Source organism: Perca fluviatilis, chromosome 21, assembly GCF_010015445.1.
Source record: "Perca fluviatilis chromosome 21, GENO_Pfluv_1.0, whole genome shotgun sequence".
Taxonomy (NCBI): domain Eukaryota; kingdom Metazoa; phylum Chordata; class Actinopteri; order Perciformes; family Percidae; genus Perca; species Perca fluviatilis.
In genome coordinates, this window is record NC_053132.1 from 31,994,314 (window position 1) to 32,012,353 (window position 18,040).

Genomic DNA, 18,040 nt, shown 5'->3' on the forward strand with positions numbered 1-18,040 from the left:
CGTAACGTGAAAATAACCAATCAGAGCCTTGAGCCTTGAGCCAAACTTGAGCTAACGTTAGCATCGGGGGCTATGTAGACGGCAGTGTGCTGTTTTCGTGGTAAATAAAATGGCCTGTATGTTACCGACAGGGCTCCAGGTCAGGTGAGCCGTGCTGGGCAATGATCCTGCAGTCGGTACTCCATTCATTATGCACAAAAATGAAGTCCTCCGCTTCTGGTCTTGCTGGAGTTATGTTCTCATCCTGCCGGTAGCTAGCTTGGCGTGCTAGATGCGGACAACAACCCACGCAGCGCCCGGTCTGGCTATGTCCTCCGGGATTTTATGAGCCGCCTGGAAGGCTCTCGTAACAGCTGTGTTGTATCGTAGTCCTATACTGATTAGTTCAGTGTGGCTGTACTTGTATAAATATACACCGACAGGAGAGCTAGTAGCCGCTGCACAATAGCGCGCCGCCATCTTTGTTGACATGAGTGAATGTGTAGCATTCCAGTCGGTTCCAATGCGTGTTTTGAAGTGTTTTTTTCTAAGTAATTTAAATACTCGATAATGTCAATTTGCACATCGTTAACACAACAATGACGATATATATCGCCCACCCCTAATGTAGTCGTATCTGTGATAATACAGACGGACACCGATTTGTATCAGTGAATCTTTACACCCCTTACTAAACTATATCCATACACTGAGCTAATGTACATGCATCAATATCACTGCCTTTGGATTAGGGATATCCATTCTGGTATCAATTTTGTTTTCTCCATCCACACCTACTTGAATCCATCCGACAAAAACCACCAACAACACACAGACGACCCAGCATAGCTTACCAGCAGGTAGCATGTAGCTAAAGACACATGGTAATGTTATCTTACCGGTAGCCTGCAGCTGCACTTTTCCAGACACCATGGCCACTGCCGGAGTCGGAGATGACGGAGAAACAACAGAACTGGAAAATCCTCTTGCTTCCCTGAAGTCACCAGCGTGACAACATTTTGCCTTCCCTGGGAGTTACAGAATGTAAACAAACAAAGAACGGTTACACTTGTGGACCAGTTAATGCGCCATGTGTACTCTGGAGCAGCACAACTCATTTCACTTATGTGAAGAAAGTTCGGGAGACTTTGATGAATTACACAGAAGCATTAAATGAACACTCAATTGAGGAGAGTTTAGGATTACACAGTACAGTGTAGGTGTCATCCTAACTTCTGAAGTTCCTGTCCTCCTGAAGGTGTATTCAAACTCCTGCTGGAGGTGTTAACCCTGGTGTTGACTTCGGGTCACATTGACCCGTTTTCAATTTTTGTTTTATATCAGAAAATATGGGACATAGAAATAAGCGCTGAAAATGTGTAGAAGAAAAATTTTACAATTTAAAACATTGGAAAAAGCAAAATCTGAAAAAAAGCAGTGTTTTTTCTCAAGGTTGACGGGAAGACAACACAAGGGTTAAGTTTAGCTGAACCTTTAAGGCAAACAAAGTTATTGCATGGGCCGTCAACATAGATGCCTAGTTCAGCTTCCCTCTCTTTTTGGGAAGGATGCAAAAGTGTGGCAGGCCACTGACCTCCAAAAGGAGACAGTCTGAAACAAAACATCCCCTCATCATGCTGCCACATTGATTCTCTGAATCTGTAGAGACACAGAGTTGAACTACTTCTCTGCCTGGAACGGTTATGAGGTTACTTTATGTTGGCCACAGGCCTAAATGAGACTTGGGTACCACTGTCTCAATTTACATAGCATGAGTTCATAATCTGGAAATTCCACCAAAGACTTACACATAAAAGAAACACTTCCACACAGTGAGGCATACACCTTATCAATTAATGCTTTCATTGGATACCCAAAGCCCAGGTATTGGTATCAGGACTGATGAAGTCGGATCAGTGCATCCCTACTTTGGATAACTCAAATCAACAAAATGTTGACCAACCCATCATGTCATTGTCCCCTCTTCTCTTCAGTACCTTCATAATTGAAAAGCAGCCGCCCCAGGTGTTAAAGACCCAGACCAAGTTTGCAGCCACAGTGCGCCTTCTGGTGGGCGGGAAGCTCAACGTCCACATGAATCCACCTCAGGTCAAGGCTGTCATTGTAAGCGAGCAGCAGGCCAAAGCTCTGCTGAAGAATAAGAGCACACACAGGTGAGGGGCACATGCTAGCATGCATACTTGTAATAATGATGAATGCACATTATGGACTCTTTGTTGATACAAAGCTAAAATAATGATTAAAGCAGGAACATGTTGGATGTTAATTAATTTATTCATTAAATTTCAGTTACCAAACAAATAGAAATTGTTTCATGGTGGTTAAGTCATTATGTGAGATTAACAGCTGACAGCTACAGTCACTATGTAATGTAATGGAATGTATTTATATAGCGCTTCTAGTCTTAACGTCTACTCAAAGTGCTTTAACATAGTACAGGAACCATTCACACACATTCATACACTGTGGCGAGGCTGCTGTACAAGGTGCCACCTGCTCATCGGATAAACATTCACACACATTCATACACTCCGATGGCACAGCATCGTGAGCATTTTGGGGTTCAGTGTCTTGCCCAAGGACACTTCGGCATGGGACTGCAGGGTCAGGTATGGAACCACCAATCTTCCGATTGGTAGGCCACCGCTTTACCACCTGAGCCACAGCTGCCCACTAAGAATGTGTTAATCCTTTTTAACTGCTTTCTTCTGCCTTGGTAGTGAAAGCAGTGGAGAAATCCTGAACAACAACTGTGTAATGGAGTATCACCAGGCCACTGGCACCCTCAGTGCACACTTCAGAAACATGGTAAGCTCTACTGTTCAAGTGTAAGATTGATATATTATTGTTTAACTGTTTTGTACGTATATAGTAATGTACAATTTCTCATAAACGTGAGTTTCAAAAACCTACTGCAGTCTTCTTCACAATAAAACATCTTTGGTGATACGTGATACAACACAATGTTAGTTCAATGTGAATGCTAATACGGCACCGGTGCCTTAACGACCGTTATCTACCGGACCGAATAGCAACGCGGCTTTCGGTGCCACTTAAATGCCTGCACATCTCTCTGATGAGAGAGACAACTGAAACATCGCTGCACGTGACGCTAATTAACACTACACTTGGCAGCAGGTACCGTTAGCAAGCAGCTGGATTAAACACTGTTAAAATGCTGACAGATAAACAGTGTAAAGTGTGTCTGTATTTCACTGTAGACAGTCTGTAGCTTCTGTTGTCTAAAAACAAAAAAACACAGACTCAGCCTCGCCTCTCCAGCCTCGTGCTGCATTCAAAGTTATTGTAAAATGCCCTTTTCCCATCCAGTGGTTGTTTTTGTCGTTTAACAGGAATTTACTTGTGAAATAAGTTATTATTATAAGTTATTATTAAATTTTTAATAAATCATTTAATTTTGACCCTGTGGCCTTAGAATAAACAAGCCGTTTTTTTTTTTCATTTAAAAAAATATATCAGTTCAGGCACTGTTTAGGTATTTTCTTCTAAAGAGGTGTCACCTTTTTCAGCCCTTCTGAGTTTGCAGGTATGATAATTGTTTTACATGCAACAATATTTTTACATTATTTGGTTAGAAACCCCATGTAGTTTTGTGAGGTAAAATTTGAGCTATTGGTCCAATAACCAGACTAAAATTTGTCTTGGAGTGCGTCAGGCATCAATTCTGGGTCCTTTATCTTTCTTTCTTTTTTTTTTTTACCTCATTTTATTTTTATACAGACTACACCTAGTTATACCTTCCAATAAAGCCTACTGTTTTTGGCGGGCTGCTTACACTACAGGTCATCTATCAGTTGATGCTAAAAACTGGATGGCAAATTATTTTCTTCTGTCAAAATGGCATAGACATATATTTTTATTGTTGGCCCTCAACATATTTCTGAACAGGTATTGCCAAATCTAAGATTTCTATCTTGTGGAAGAAATGTTCTATCCCAACTTCGATTTTTAAGGTAGTTTAATCTTGCTTAATCATATCAAATTAATAATATTTAGTTTGATTACTCCAATTTTATTTTCCGCTGCCTCAATCAAACATCCTTTGGCAGGCTTTAGCCTAGGGATATTGATTCATTCACTCATGTTTTTCATAGATCGAGTAGTCATGTAATATACTCCATATATGTTCCAGATTGAGTTATCGCACAGAGATGAAATCTACCGTATTGGCCCGAATATTTGGCAACCCTGATTATAAAATGTAAAGGTAAAACATGAGAGAATATGCCTCTAATCTCCTCCCATGTCTTCACACAGTCACTGAAGCGGATCAAGCGTTCGGACCGTCGAGGTGCAGAGTCAGTGACGGAGGAAAAGTTCACAGTTCTGTTTGAATCGCAGTTCAGCGTCGGGGGCAACGAGCTGGTCTTCCATGTCAAAGTAAGAGATGGAACATTTTACCTTTTTATATTTGTAAGTAGCACCTAAAAAGCACTGGTTCTCAAATGGTCAAAGCTTAAAGGCCCTGGTATCTCACTTGGTTGAGCGTGCGCCCCATGTACCAAGGCTTAGTCCTTACCACCGTGGCCCTTTTTTATTTATTTTAAAGATATTTTTTTGTGGTTGAAATTTTAGGCCTTTATTTGATAGGACAGCTATAAAATAAATGATGTAATAAATGATAGATGTGAAAGGGGAGAGAGAGGTGGAATGACATGCAGCAAAGGGCCGCTGGTCCGAATTTAACCTGCAGCCACTGTGGCGACGACTGAGCCTCTGGACATAGGGCGCACGCTCTACCAGGTGTGCTACCCTGGCGCCCCAACCCGTGGCCCTTTGCTGCAAGTCGTCCCCCCTCTCTACCCCTTTTCCTGTCTACAGCTGTCCTATCAATGAAAGGCAAAAAAGCCACACAAACAACAGCCAACCCCCTTATCATTTTCTATGTACATCCCCCATATCAGCAGCTAGGTTCTCCGTGGCAGCTCAACTTCCTCTTCTCACCTTTTTAGAACTGCTTTTAATGTTTGATCAATGTTATGTTATATATTTTTTGTGTGTTGTGTTTTTTTTTTTAACTCTGTAAAGTGTCATTGAGTAGTATGAAAAGCACTATAGATAAAAAGTATTATTATTGTTACTCCTCGGCCATCTGCTACTGAATTCATCTCCACTGTCTTGGGTCTCCTTTTGATTGAATGCCAACTAGAGTTTTAGTGGCTTTGTCCAAGACTGATATTAAAGCATGTATTAGGATTGATTAGCTTGAATAAATCCAGAACTTTAACCTCTTGTCGTGTCTGTAACCTGCAGACCTTATCACTGCCTGTGGTAGTGATCGTCCACGGCAGTCAGGACAACAACGCCACAGCCACTGTCCTGTGGGACAACGCCTTTGCTGAGCCGGTGAGTTGACTGCTCATGGATGGCCTGTTTTCCAAAATGGCCTTTTAATACTTTACCATGTCAGGTGACTGTACCAAGTAGTAGTTTCTCCATAACATCATACAAAGTGTCAGCCTCTCAGGTTTTAGTTAGCATAATATACATTTGAAGGGCATTTTAGGTTATTTTATATTTTCAACAAATCCCACATACAGACGCAAACCAACATTGAATGTATCTACTGTGTGTGTGTGTCAAAGCCTGATATTATTCCTCTTTTCCATTGTTCTCCAAAAACTTCTAAAAACACATAAATTAGCTACACTGTACTTGGTGACATGTTCCTTCATTACCATGAACACACACACTGTAGTTTATTTTGACTCAATCCCACACAAACCGTCCTGCTGCCCCAAATAGTCACTAGAACATATGTTGATTAATCTGAAATTAACTGAAAATAGTCTCTACAAAGGTTTGGAAACTTTTTCTCTAAAAAAAAAAGAAAAAGGACTAAAATGATTATTTGATTATCAAAATAGTTGTTGATTAATTTTCTGTCGACTGATTAACAGTAGAGCTGCCCTAGCCCACACCATTTAACATAGTGGTTAAGAAATTTGAATTATTCCGTCTTTGTGTAAAATATGTTTCCCTCCTGACTTCCCTTAATACTGTACCTGTTCTGCAAATGCCTATATTGTCATAATAATGGATACAGATGGGTTTTGGTGTTATTTTTCACACAAAAAAAACTTTTGTTACCAGGAGAAAAGACAATTAACGTTGACACTTTCCTCCGCCTCATTTTAGCAGCATAATTGATGCATTTGCATGATGGTGCATTGAGACAATTAATTCAAGATTCAAAATCCTGTATTAATCCTACAATGGCACGGACACAAAACACTGAAACAAACCATAATTAAAACTAATTTTCATGCCAATATTAATTCACATGAACTTATAATCACCTATAAATACTGTTAAAAACCAGGTCCCTGGCGACCCAGATAGACAGGTTTGTATCGGCTTTGCATTGTGCATTAAAATACAAATGTTTAAAACTTTAGTCAGTATGGACATGCTACACATTGTTAGATTGTTAGATTCTCCGGGATCGTTCAGTGCATTTTACGGAAGTCGTTTGCACTAAAGCATGATTTATTCAAATTACCGGAATAATAATCAAAAGAGACGAGCGGTCGCGATTCCCTACCTTTTGAGCTGTCCGAAAACGATGAACATGGGTCCATTCAGTTTTTCATAAAAAGTAAACTAAGTTGTAAATATTGTTGTGTTGATTCCATCGCTGACTATGACTTTGTTCATCAAACAGTAAAAGAACTTGTTCCATGTAAAAGAATACTTTGTCTTCTTTCTGTAAAGTGTTGTTGGGTATGTTTGTTTTCGGTTACGCCTACAAAATGAAAGTATTCCCACCTTTTTCTATTTAGTTTTAAGCCCTGGGACAGCCTATGAAGTACAGCAAGTTCTCCCAGTGTGGAAGGCCAATGCGCAATGTCTCTTCACAGCTGAAGTAGAACAAGCGGTCATTGGCTATCAATACGCCAATCATGACTATTGTAGCCGGATTCCCTTTCCAATAGTTTATAAGCTACCTGGCTGTGTATGGTTTGTGTGGGTTGTGTATTGATAGATGTCTTTGCTGCTATAGAGATGGAAACGCTGCACAATAGAGATGGAGACTGATGATGCGTTAATTGCCCTTCAGCGCTAACATAAAGATGAAGAGGCGCGTCGGGTTTGGCAGTTCTAGTGTCAATCATAGCGAGTGTGAGTAACATATTGTTGGTTTTGGTCTTTTCATGGGATTTGTTGACAATAAGAAACATAGAATAACATCATGTAGGGGTGTGAATCTTCACTGGTCTTTTGATTTGATTACGATTATCCTGTCAACGATCCGATTCAATATCCCAATGCATCACCTCCTCAATATTATTATTTATTGCTGCACATGGTTTTCATCAACAAATTCAAGCAGTCAGATATATATATGGTCCACGTCCGCATCGCGATGCATCAATGCAATGATTAATTTTAGAGATGGCCCGATACCATTTTTTGCTTACAGATTCCGATACCTGAACTTGCGTATTGGCCGATACAGAGTACCGATCTGATAACAGTGTGTCAAATATTTTATTATGTTTTAACAACTGTATACTACTATCCCTGTATGGATGTGATATTATTTCTATCTTTGTTGTCTGTCTGGTTCAGGTTAAACTCTTTGTGAAACATGAACAAACACAAACAATGAATGCCACAGAACTTTCTTTTATTCTCCAGTATGACAGTCAGTTATAACGGGAAAAGAACATAAATAAACTACTTTTAACGTAGATTTTCTTTAGGGCTTTATTACGTGGTATCGGATCGGTGCATAAACTCCAGCACTTCCCGATACCGATACCAGCGTTTTAGGCAGTATCGGAACATCTCTAATTAATTTCAACACCCCTGACATCACACTAACTTGAACATATTGCATTACTCTCAATGAGCTGCTCAGTGTTATTTCCCCATATTTTGTCAAAACAACAATGTTAATATGGTGAGAGACAACTGAAAAGAAAAGTGAGGATCTGAATCTCCCCCACCACCACCACCACCACCATGTTTTCCACTCTTCCTTGTCTCCTTAGGGCAGGGTGCCGTTCATTGTGCCAGACAAGGTGCAGTGGCCCCAGCTGTGTGAGGCCCTCGATATGAAGTACAAGGCAGAGATGCACAGTGGGCGTGGCCTCTCAGAGGATAACATGGTCTTCCTGGCACAGAAAGCTTTCACAAGCAGCAGCAACAACCCTGAGGACTTTCGCAACATGACTATATCCTGGGCCCAGTTCAACCGGGTGAGGCCACCTTGTTTTTCCACAGCTCAACAGCTGAATGTAAAATTCTGACAGATTTGCAGTGTAAGAAAAATGTGCTCTTACAGAGCATGTCCTTCTCATTCCAAATGCTCTGATACACACACATGTAACCCTCTCACCATAACATAATATGAAAAAACACTTGCCGTGCAGTAATTAAAGTGTTACACCCCTTTAAACTCCAATACTTGGTAAAACGGTGAAAGAGACATCTCATTGTATAATATAAATACAAAAGTATATATATTATTAATTGTAAATAATTGTCTGAACAGAGTAGTTGAATGATAAATCTTATTATAGATGCACAAATCATTCCAATAAGTCTAATGCACATTGACATAAACCAAATAAAAGTTATGCATCTTATCAATAACCCACATATTTAAGATGAGAGAAAAATACACCATAACTGGAAATACACAATGAGTGGTGTGAATCAGGTTGTTACACACATAAACACAGAAAAAGCATTAGAGTAACCAGCGTAACCTTGGCGTCTTGTGTGCATGTTAACATACTGATGGAGTATGTTTAATTTGTAGGAGAGCTTACCTGGACGCAACTTTACCTTCTGGCAGTGGTTTGATGGAGTCGTAGAACTCATGAAGAAACATCTCAAGCCTCACTGGAATGATGGGTAATGACTTAAGCTGACTTTTTTTTTGCGTGGAACTGTTTTATGTTGATAGCTAAGGCCCTGTTTACACGAGAACCCTAACAGGTGAAAACGTAAAAATATTTTATGAGCTGTGTCTTTCGTTTAGACGCCGACAGCGTTTTGGGGGCTTAAAAACGCAAAAAAAGTGAAACCACCCTCCAGAGTGGAAATCTTAAAAATGCTCCACCGTTGCGTTCCCGTCTAAAGGGTAAAAACGTAAAAGTCTGCAGCCTCTATTGTTGTGGTGGCTGGCGACCCACCCCATATTTCGTTACATAAACCAAAATATAGAGTGATTACTTGCCCATGGCCACTACATATCGTGTGGATGCAGTAGTACTGCATCTAACTATAAACTGTAAACACACTTTGATGTGTGAAATTGGAGCAGTTCCCCTTTAATTCAAAAAAATCCAATTAACGTTGAAATAAAAACAAATTTAACTATAAAGCAATAGTTGGAACTATTCTTAAATGTTACTGCCTCTTTCAACAGAAGACTATATATTTTTTATATAGTTTCTCTGGTTAGAAAAGGGAGGCTTATTAGTAAAGCTTTATTTGAATGTATTAAACAGGAAGTCTCATGTTTGTATCAACTTCAAGGAATGGGTTCTTAACACAAAAAAAGTTCAACTTTATGTTTTTGTGCGAATATGTGTGTTTCTAGCGCCATCCTGGGCTTTGTAAACAAGCAGCAGGCACAGGACATGCTGCTGTCCAAACCCAACGGCACCTTCCTGCTGCGATTCAGCGACTCTGAGATTGGAGGCATCACCATCGCCTGGGTGGCTGAGAACCCGAACAAAGCAGGTACCAAACTGCTGTGCTTTTAAAGTGCTCAGGTTCATAATCGTATTTAGAGGTTGTACCAGAATAGATTTATTTGGTTTAATTTTCAGAAAACACCATATTTTTGTTGTACTGCACATTGCTGCAGCTCCTCTTTTCACCCTGTGTGTTGAGCTCTCTGTTTTAGCTACAAAGTGAGGCATCGCACTTCTGTTCCATCTTTGTTGGGAGTCGCACATGCTCAGTACCTAGGTAAGGACTACTAGCCAGTCAGACGCAGAGTATGAGGGCGTGTCCTGACAGTACCTAGGTAAGGACTACTAGCCAGTCAGAAGCAGAGTATGAGGGCGTGCCCTGACAGTAGCTAGGTAAGGACTACTAGCCAGTCAGAAGCAGAGTATGAGGGCGTGCCCTGACAGTAGCTAGGTAAGGACTACTAGCCAGTCAGAAGCAGAGTATGAGGGCGTGCCATGCTAGCAGCTAGGCGAGCATTATAACGTGTGTTCCAAAGTGACCACGTTTGTCTCTGAAGTAAAGGCTGGACTACAATAGAGCTGTTTGGAGCAGTTTGTGAACAGTGTTTTCTGTTGGAGATGGTAAGTCCCTTTGGGGGGCTTTGGACTTTTTCACTTTGTAAACTTATAACGTGCACAAAAAAAGATATGTAACATAATAAAGGAAAGGGGGAAAGCATAATATGAGCACTTTAAGGCTCTCTTACACCGAGTGTGAATCTTAGGGTAATTCCTTCTAAATAATTATTCCTTCTTCAGTTTCCTCTAACTGAATGAAACGCTTAGAAAATGTTTTGTTCTGCTGAAATGCAGCATTCATTTTGTTAGCTCCAGGTTCAGTTTTATACTGTTAATATCGGCCCTTAATTCCACTCGTGTGCTTATATCTGACAAAGGTTGTATATAAGTCATCTTAATCTCTGCTACAGTATTATGTTATGCCTTGGTAAATACAGTGACTGTAATGGTTGGTTGTTTCTGTCTTTGGCTAGGTGAGAGGCTGGTCTGGAATCTGTTGCCTTATACAACCAAGGACTTCTCCATTCGTTCCCTGGCTGACCGCATCAGTGACCTGAACCACCTTCTATTTCTCTACCCTGACCGGCCCAAAGACGAGGTTTTTGCCAAGTACTACACCCCTCCACTCTGTATGTATCTAAAACGTTTGTTTGTATTCAGATCAACACTAAATTAAAGTTGAAATGATTCCGCAATGTGTGTTTTTGGTTGTTTTTTAATGCAGTGTGTCTCTCTTGCAGCAAAAGCAGTGGATGGATATGTCAAACCACAGATCAAACAAGTTGTGCCAGAGTAAGTCATTTTTCTATTTTCTAAAACTGCCACAGGAAACCTAAATCACTTCTGAAGTCTAATGTGGATTTGGCATTTGAATCCCAAAAAGATGATGCAGCACACATCCATCACAATCACTGAGGGCAGATAAACAATGCATTCAGAAACTATTAATTTCTCTTGATCATCTTTGAGATGTTTCTACACCCTGAGTGGAGTCCAACTGTGATGAATTCAATTGATTGGACATGACACACCTGTCTACTGTATATAAGTTCTCACAGATGACAATGCATATCAGAGCCAAAACCAAGCCGTGAGGTGGAAGGAACTCCCTGCAGAGCTCAGAGACAGTGTGCTGAGACATAGATCTGGGGAAGGCTACAAAAACATTCATGCTAGGTTGACGTCTAGCTCACCCACTAGAGTGTGCTCCCCATGCAGGCTGAGTCCTTGGCAGCGGCCGTGGGTTTGAGTCCGACCCGCACTCCTTTGCTGCATGCACTGTATACATTTCAATTTGGGTTTGGGTAACTGCACAATGTGTCCAAAAGTTTTGATGAATTATGTTGTTTATAAAGAATATAAAAACATGGGGCCAATTAACAGGAAAAGACCCAACAGCACAGTTAACACTAGTTACTAATTTGCGATTTTGACTGTCCCGTAGCTTTGAATAATTATTTTTAGATGGTTGTTTGTAGTCAGTTGAACCCATAATTAGGTCTGTAGAACCTGTAAGAGTCAACTCGTAGGATGGTGTGAATAATACTAGAAGTATTGTTGTTATGGTTAAATGCCATTTAATGTATGTAGAGTTGTGTTCAAAATGATTCAACCCCCACTGAAATTGATTGTTTTGGCCGGTTTGACATTGATTTTGATCATTCAGTCATCCTGCTTACAATTAAATCAAAGAGGCACGTGTAGGTCAGACAAATATAACATAACAGTCATAATGAAATAACCACAAATGTCTTTTCTGTGCTCACATTATTATCAGTTTTATTCAACCCCCAGGTGACATTCAATCTTAGTACTTAGTACAACATCCTTTTACAGTTATAACAGCTTTTAAACGTGAAGCATAGCTTGACACAAGTGTCTTGCAGCGATCTACGGGTATCTTCGCCCATTCATCATGGGCAAAAGCCTCCAGTTCAGTCACATTCTTAGGGCTTTGCGCTGCAACTGCTTTCTTTAAGTCCCACCAGAGGTTCTCAATCGGATTTAAGTCTGCTGACTGCGATGGCCACTTCAAAATGTTCCAGCCTTTAATCTGCAACCATGCTCTAGTGGACTTGGAGGTATGCTTGGGATCATTGTCCTGTTGAAAGGTCCAACGTCTCCCAAGCCTCAGGTTTGTGACGGACTGCATCACATTGTCATCCAATATCCCCTGGTACTGAAGAGAATTCATGGTAACTTTGCATACGCGAAGCGCAGTACCTGCAGAAGCAAAACAGCCCCAAAGCATGATTGACCCCCGCCATGCTTCACAGTAGGAAAGGTGTTCTTTTCTTCTGCGGCCTTGTTCTTCCTCCTCCAAACATAGCGCTTGATCCATGGGCCCAAACAGTTCTAATTTTGTTTCATCAGTCCACAGAACACTATCCCAAAACTTCTGTGGTTTGTCCACATGACTTTTGGCATACTGCAGTCGACTTTTCTTATTCTTTGGAGACAGCAAGGGGTGTCGCCTGGGAGTTCTGGCATGGAGGCCTTCATTATGCGGGGGCGGGGCGTATTGTCTGAGCAGAAACTTCAGTACCTACATCCGACAAATCTTTTCTCAGTTCCTCAGCAGTCACACGGGGACTTTTCTCCACTCTACGCTTCAGGTGGAGCGCACAGCAGTCGAAGTCAGCATCTTCTTTCCACCACGACCAGGTAGCGTTTCAACAGTGCCCTTTGCCTTGAATTTGCGAATGATGCTTCCTATGGTGTCTCTTGGTATGTTTAACATCTTTGCAATCTTCTTATAGCCATTGCCCTTCCTGTGAAGAGTAATCACCTCTTCTCTTGTCTTCCTGGACCATTCTCTTGACTTCACCATGTTTGTAACCACACCAGTAAATGTCTAGAAGGAGCTGAGTATCACAGTCATTTTAAAGCTGCCTAATTGGTGCTTATTAGGCTTTATTGCTGCTCCCTGACATCCACAGGTGTTTTCAATACCTGATTGAAAACACTTCAATGAACCTCTGTTCTTCAGAGTGGTAGTCTTTAAGGGGTTGAATAATTGTGTCAATGAAGAATTCACAAAATAAACATTTACTACTGTATTACAAAACCAATTGATGTCATTTTAGTTGCATATGGTTCTTTAAGAAGTCCTTGTAGGATTTCATTATGAATACAATTACAAATGTACACTAAATTCCCTAAAACCATTTACAGCATTGGGGGGGTTGAATAATTTTGAACACAACTGTATTAAAGGTGTCCCAATATACATTTTTGACGGACACCTGCAAGCCAATCAGAAATGAGTTTTTCTTAGTATAATGTGTCATCATTATAAGATGTGATCATGGACATATTATTTGTTGAAGTAATGTGTGGCATATGTCTCTGGTAGATTCACCACGCCGAACCCTGAACCCAGTGGAGGAACTACGTTCATGGACCAAACAGCTTCTCCCTCTGTGAGCCACCCCAACAACTTTGGTGTCTACCCTTCTATGTAAGCCCACTTGTTTTTTTATATTTATTTACCAAAGATAAGACCCTGTAAACACCACACTCAAAGGGGGCATTATTCCTTCAAAAAGAGTACTTTTGATACTTAAAGTACATTTTGATGACAGTGCTTGTGTACTTTTGATGAAGTTAAGTTCTCAATGCAAGGCTTTTACTTGTAGGGAGTTTATTTGTTTTGTTGTGGTATTGCTGCTGCTGCTACTTAAAACGGCTATAATCTATATTTTTATGATGTATTAAATGACACTGGGAAGACAATGTGAAAGGTGTCTCATAGTGATGAACCTACAGAGAAGTAACACCCGAATCTGCAGCTCTTGACTTTACAGAGCTTTATTGTGACTTTCAGCTCATTGTTTGGCTGCGCAGCCTTTAACTTTACTGTTATGGTTCACTCTTACCGCTCTTATAGCGTTGCTTTCAGCTACAGCGGGCAGCTGTTTTGAGATAAAAAGCTAACTCTGAAACCCCACTGTATACTCCCTGCTCAGCAGCAAACAGCAGACAGACACAGTTAATAACCCTCTGGGGTCTTTGGGTCGCCTGGTTTCCTTGTGTAATATTGCTTGTATAACCTCAGCCCTGTAATGCACAAGTTATGTTTTTTTCAGGACAACCTGGGCTATTAGGATATGTATGCTGCAGGGATGTCACATGAATGTATAAATTGTTATGTGACCATAAAGACTAAACTAAATGGAAATTGAATCTCAGAGATGTGTTGTCATCACACAGAAGAAAAATGAAAACGATTTTTGGCTTTTGAAAATTGTTCTCCCACATCTTGGCAATCGGGGTAAACAAAAATAAACACTGTGACTAACAAAAAAAAAACACACTTTAATCAAACCCCCATTAAACAATACAGGCTAAAAAAAAAAAAAAAAAAAAAAAAAAAAAAAAAAAAAAAAAAAAAAAAAAAAAAAAAAAAAAAAAAAAAAAAAAAAAAAAAAATCCAAAAAAAAAAAAAAAAAAAAAAAAAAAAAAAAAAAAAAAAAAAAAAAAAAAAAAAAAAAAAAAAAAAAAAAAAAAAAAAAAAAAAAAAGTTGGCTTTCATATTACAGTTCATTCCGTTCCACTCCACTGAATTCCATTGCACTTTCTTATGCTGTACCATTTCCTTGTGTCCTCCGTCTGTCCCCTGAGCGAGCTGTCTCAGGCTGTACCATCCCCTAGTGTCTTCAACTTCTGTCCCCGGGCGCTGTCTACGGCTGTACCACCTAGTGTCCTCCAGTCTGTCCCCTGAGCTAGCTGTCTCAGGCTGTACCACCTAGTGTTCTCCAGTCTGTCCCCTGAGCTAGCTGTCTCAGGCTGTACCACCTAGTGTCATCCAGTCTGTCCCCTGAGCTAGCTGTCTCAGGCTGTACCACCTAGTGTCATCCAGTCTGTCCCCTGAGCTAGCTGTCTCAGCCTGAAGTGTGTAAAATAAGATGTAAACTGTAAACAATAAGTACCCCACATCATCTCCCGACTCCATCTGGAACTTGTAAACAAAATAAGAGAATCAGCTATAAAACTGAAAATACAGCATCTCTTATTTATGAAAGTGCAAATTACATAGAATAATATCAAAATAAAATTCTACTTAGGCGAGACCTTCCCCCACAAAAGATAAAAGAAAGTATTCTTGCTATTAAAGGGGTGATAGAATGCAAAACCGATTTTACCTTGTCATAGTTGAAAAACAACAGTTGGGTGGGTAACTAGGACATACATAGAACCTCTAAATCCCATTGACACCTCTTTCCTCTGCAAATCTCACTATTTGAAACTGCCTCTGAAAACGGGCAAATCTGAACAAAGCTAAAAGTTGACGTCAACTTCTTCCTTATTTGGCTCTACCTTTTTATCTTTGTAACGCCCCAAAACCACTAACTGATCTGAGGTCAGTTAGTCTTTTAAATCTCGTTCGCGCAAATCTCAAAAATTGTATACATTGTTTATCTGCTGTTGCATTACTAAATTCACTTCTGAGACTTTTTGCGTGCGTGCTAGGGGTGGGCGATATGGACAAAAAATAATGTCACGATATTTTGACAATAACGATAATTAGACGATATCCTTTAAAAATGTGTTTTTAAAAGTCTGAGTTACTGATGATAATAATGGGCACAATGTTGAGTGAAAACAGTGCTTATTTATTTTCTTTAAAATTTAAGTATTCAAGTAAAAACAATTCAAAGACAAAATACTGCTATACTAATACTAATTGAACTAGTGTAGGAACATTGAACTCTGAGTACACATTCAGTTGTACACCTCTGCTCTAATGTAAATTGTGCAGCATACAAGCAAGATGAAATCATAACAATAAACAAAGGGCTCTGTTCTGTAACACATTGCACACAACCATGTCCTTATTGGAAGCAGTCTTGGAGCTGGGATAGGGCCGGGTCAGGCCAGGTTCTGATAGTCCTACTTGGCTGTATAATCCTTCTGACCGGGACTTATGCTGGTATCAGTAGTTGGATGTGAAGTGACTGGCCCAGGTCAGGGAGAGGTGCAGTTCTGTATGCTTTCTTGATGTTAGAGTATACATGGACTAGTGTGTTCTTCCCTCTAGTAACACAATCTACATGCTGGAAAAAAAGCTGGGGAGTACAGACTTTAAGGACGCCTTGTTAAAGTCCGCTGCTACAATATGTATTCCCCCAGTAGTTCTGCATTACATTAATTAATTTGTTAATAAGTTTTATTTATTTTTATACCGTGTATTCTCCGTGTAAATTCATGTACCAACGCTCGTACCGTTTTGGTTCAATACATGTACTGTTCCACCCCTAACACACACACACACACACACACACACACACACACACACACACACACACACACACACACACACACACACACACACACACACACACACACACACACACACACACACACACACACACACACACACACACACACACACTAGCGGTGGAACGGTACACAGACACACACTACAATACATACAAGGCCCACCTGCTTGTATCAGGTTTGGGTTATCTATTGTGTGAGCTGCCTTTCTGCTGACATCACTTCCTGTTCACTTCCCTGTCAATAAGTCACATAAAATATGTAAAAACTAGTGCTGTCAATCGATAAAAATGTTTTATTAAGTTAATCACAGTAATGGGCTCTGATTAATCACGATTAATCGCAAATTTAAAATACTAGGAATTACTTGTAAACATGCAGTGTTGAAATAAAGAAATGCATGACAAACTGGTTATAAGAACCAAATCCTTCAGTTTTATTATCTCAATCATTAACATTTATTAAACAAGTGTTCAATAATAATCTTAATTTGTTGAGGCATCCATATGAAGTGCAGACGTATATATCCGTAACCAACAACTGTTACTTACCTGTAATTTTTTTGCATAGTAACATCAACTCAAATGAATGCAACAAAAAGTAGACCATAATGCAGTGGTTCCCAACCTGGGGTCTGGGCACCCCTCAGGGGGGCGGCAAAGATCACAGGGGGGGGTGCAAGTCTTTATCTGCTTTGAGCTTTTCTTAGACATGAGTAGGGGGGGGGGCCAAGGAAAAAAGGTTGGGAACTACTGCCATAATGTATGTGACGAGAAAGAGGGAACAGTCTCTACAGCATGACAGGCGTACTGAGCGGTGGGGGGGGGGTTTGGTGCCTTGCTCAAGAGCACCATGGCAGTGCCCAGGAGGTGAACTGGTATCTCTCCAGCTACCCATCCACACTTTTTACTTTGGTCCACACGGGGACTTAAACCGGCGACCCTCCGGTTCCCAACCCAACTCCCTACGGACTGAGCTACTAACCCATGTTAGTTAGCGTTAATTTTTTTTAGATTAATCAAATAATAAACCGTTCATTTTTATTTTTTTTTACATTTACAACATTGCCCGCCCTAGTAAAACCCCAAAACAAACTATACATTAGGGGTGGGGGAAAAAATCGATACAGCATAGTATCTCAATATTTTCTGTGGCAATACTGTATCGATACACAGACACCAAGTATCGATCTTTTATGATATATGTGTTGGTCAGTTTGTCTGCTTGACAATCTGATTTTGCAGCAATACAATTGAAGTGAGATGAACAAACCGAGAATTTTATCTTTTTAGATAAAACAGATGTTGACAAAAAGTTTCCTTTTGGGGGACATAATTTGAAATTGGGAAAAATGTGAAAAAACGTAATGAATTGCAATATATTGCAGAATATTGCAATATGTTTGAAATCGCAATAATATCGTATCGTGACATAAGTATTGTGATGATATCGTATCGTAAGGCCTCTGGTGATTCCCACCCCTACTATACATCCATGCTCAATAAGCCCTGGGTGAACGCCTTTTAATA

General features: G+C 40.2%; 1 protein-coding gene across 1 annotated transcript in view; it reads left to right on the forward strand.

The window, feature by feature from the left end:
• The window catches only part of LOC120551524 (signal transducer and activator of transcription 5B-like), a 39,166-nt gene that overhangs the window by 14,671 nt on the left and 6,455 nt on the right, over positions 1-18,040 (forward strand). The window contains exons 9-18 of the mRNA XM_039789006.1: positions 1,974-2,153; positions 2,721-2,808; positions 4,279-4,401; positions 5,275-5,367; positions 8,019-8,225; positions 8,792-8,886; positions 9,578-9,720; positions 10,706-10,861; positions 10,973-11,024; positions 13,588-13,692. Of these exons, the coding sequence (XP_039644940.1) occupies positions 1,974-2,153; positions 2,721-2,808; positions 4,279-4,401; positions 5,275-5,367; positions 8,019-8,225; positions 8,792-8,886; positions 9,578-9,720; positions 10,706-10,861; positions 10,973-11,024; positions 13,588-13,692 (1,242 nt within the window). The remainder of the gene's footprint in view (positions 1-1,973; positions 2,154-2,720; positions 2,809-4,278; positions 4,402-5,274; positions 5,368-8,018; positions 8,226-8,791; positions 8,887-9,577; positions 9,721-10,705; positions 10,862-10,972; positions 11,025-13,587; positions 13,693-18,040) is intronic.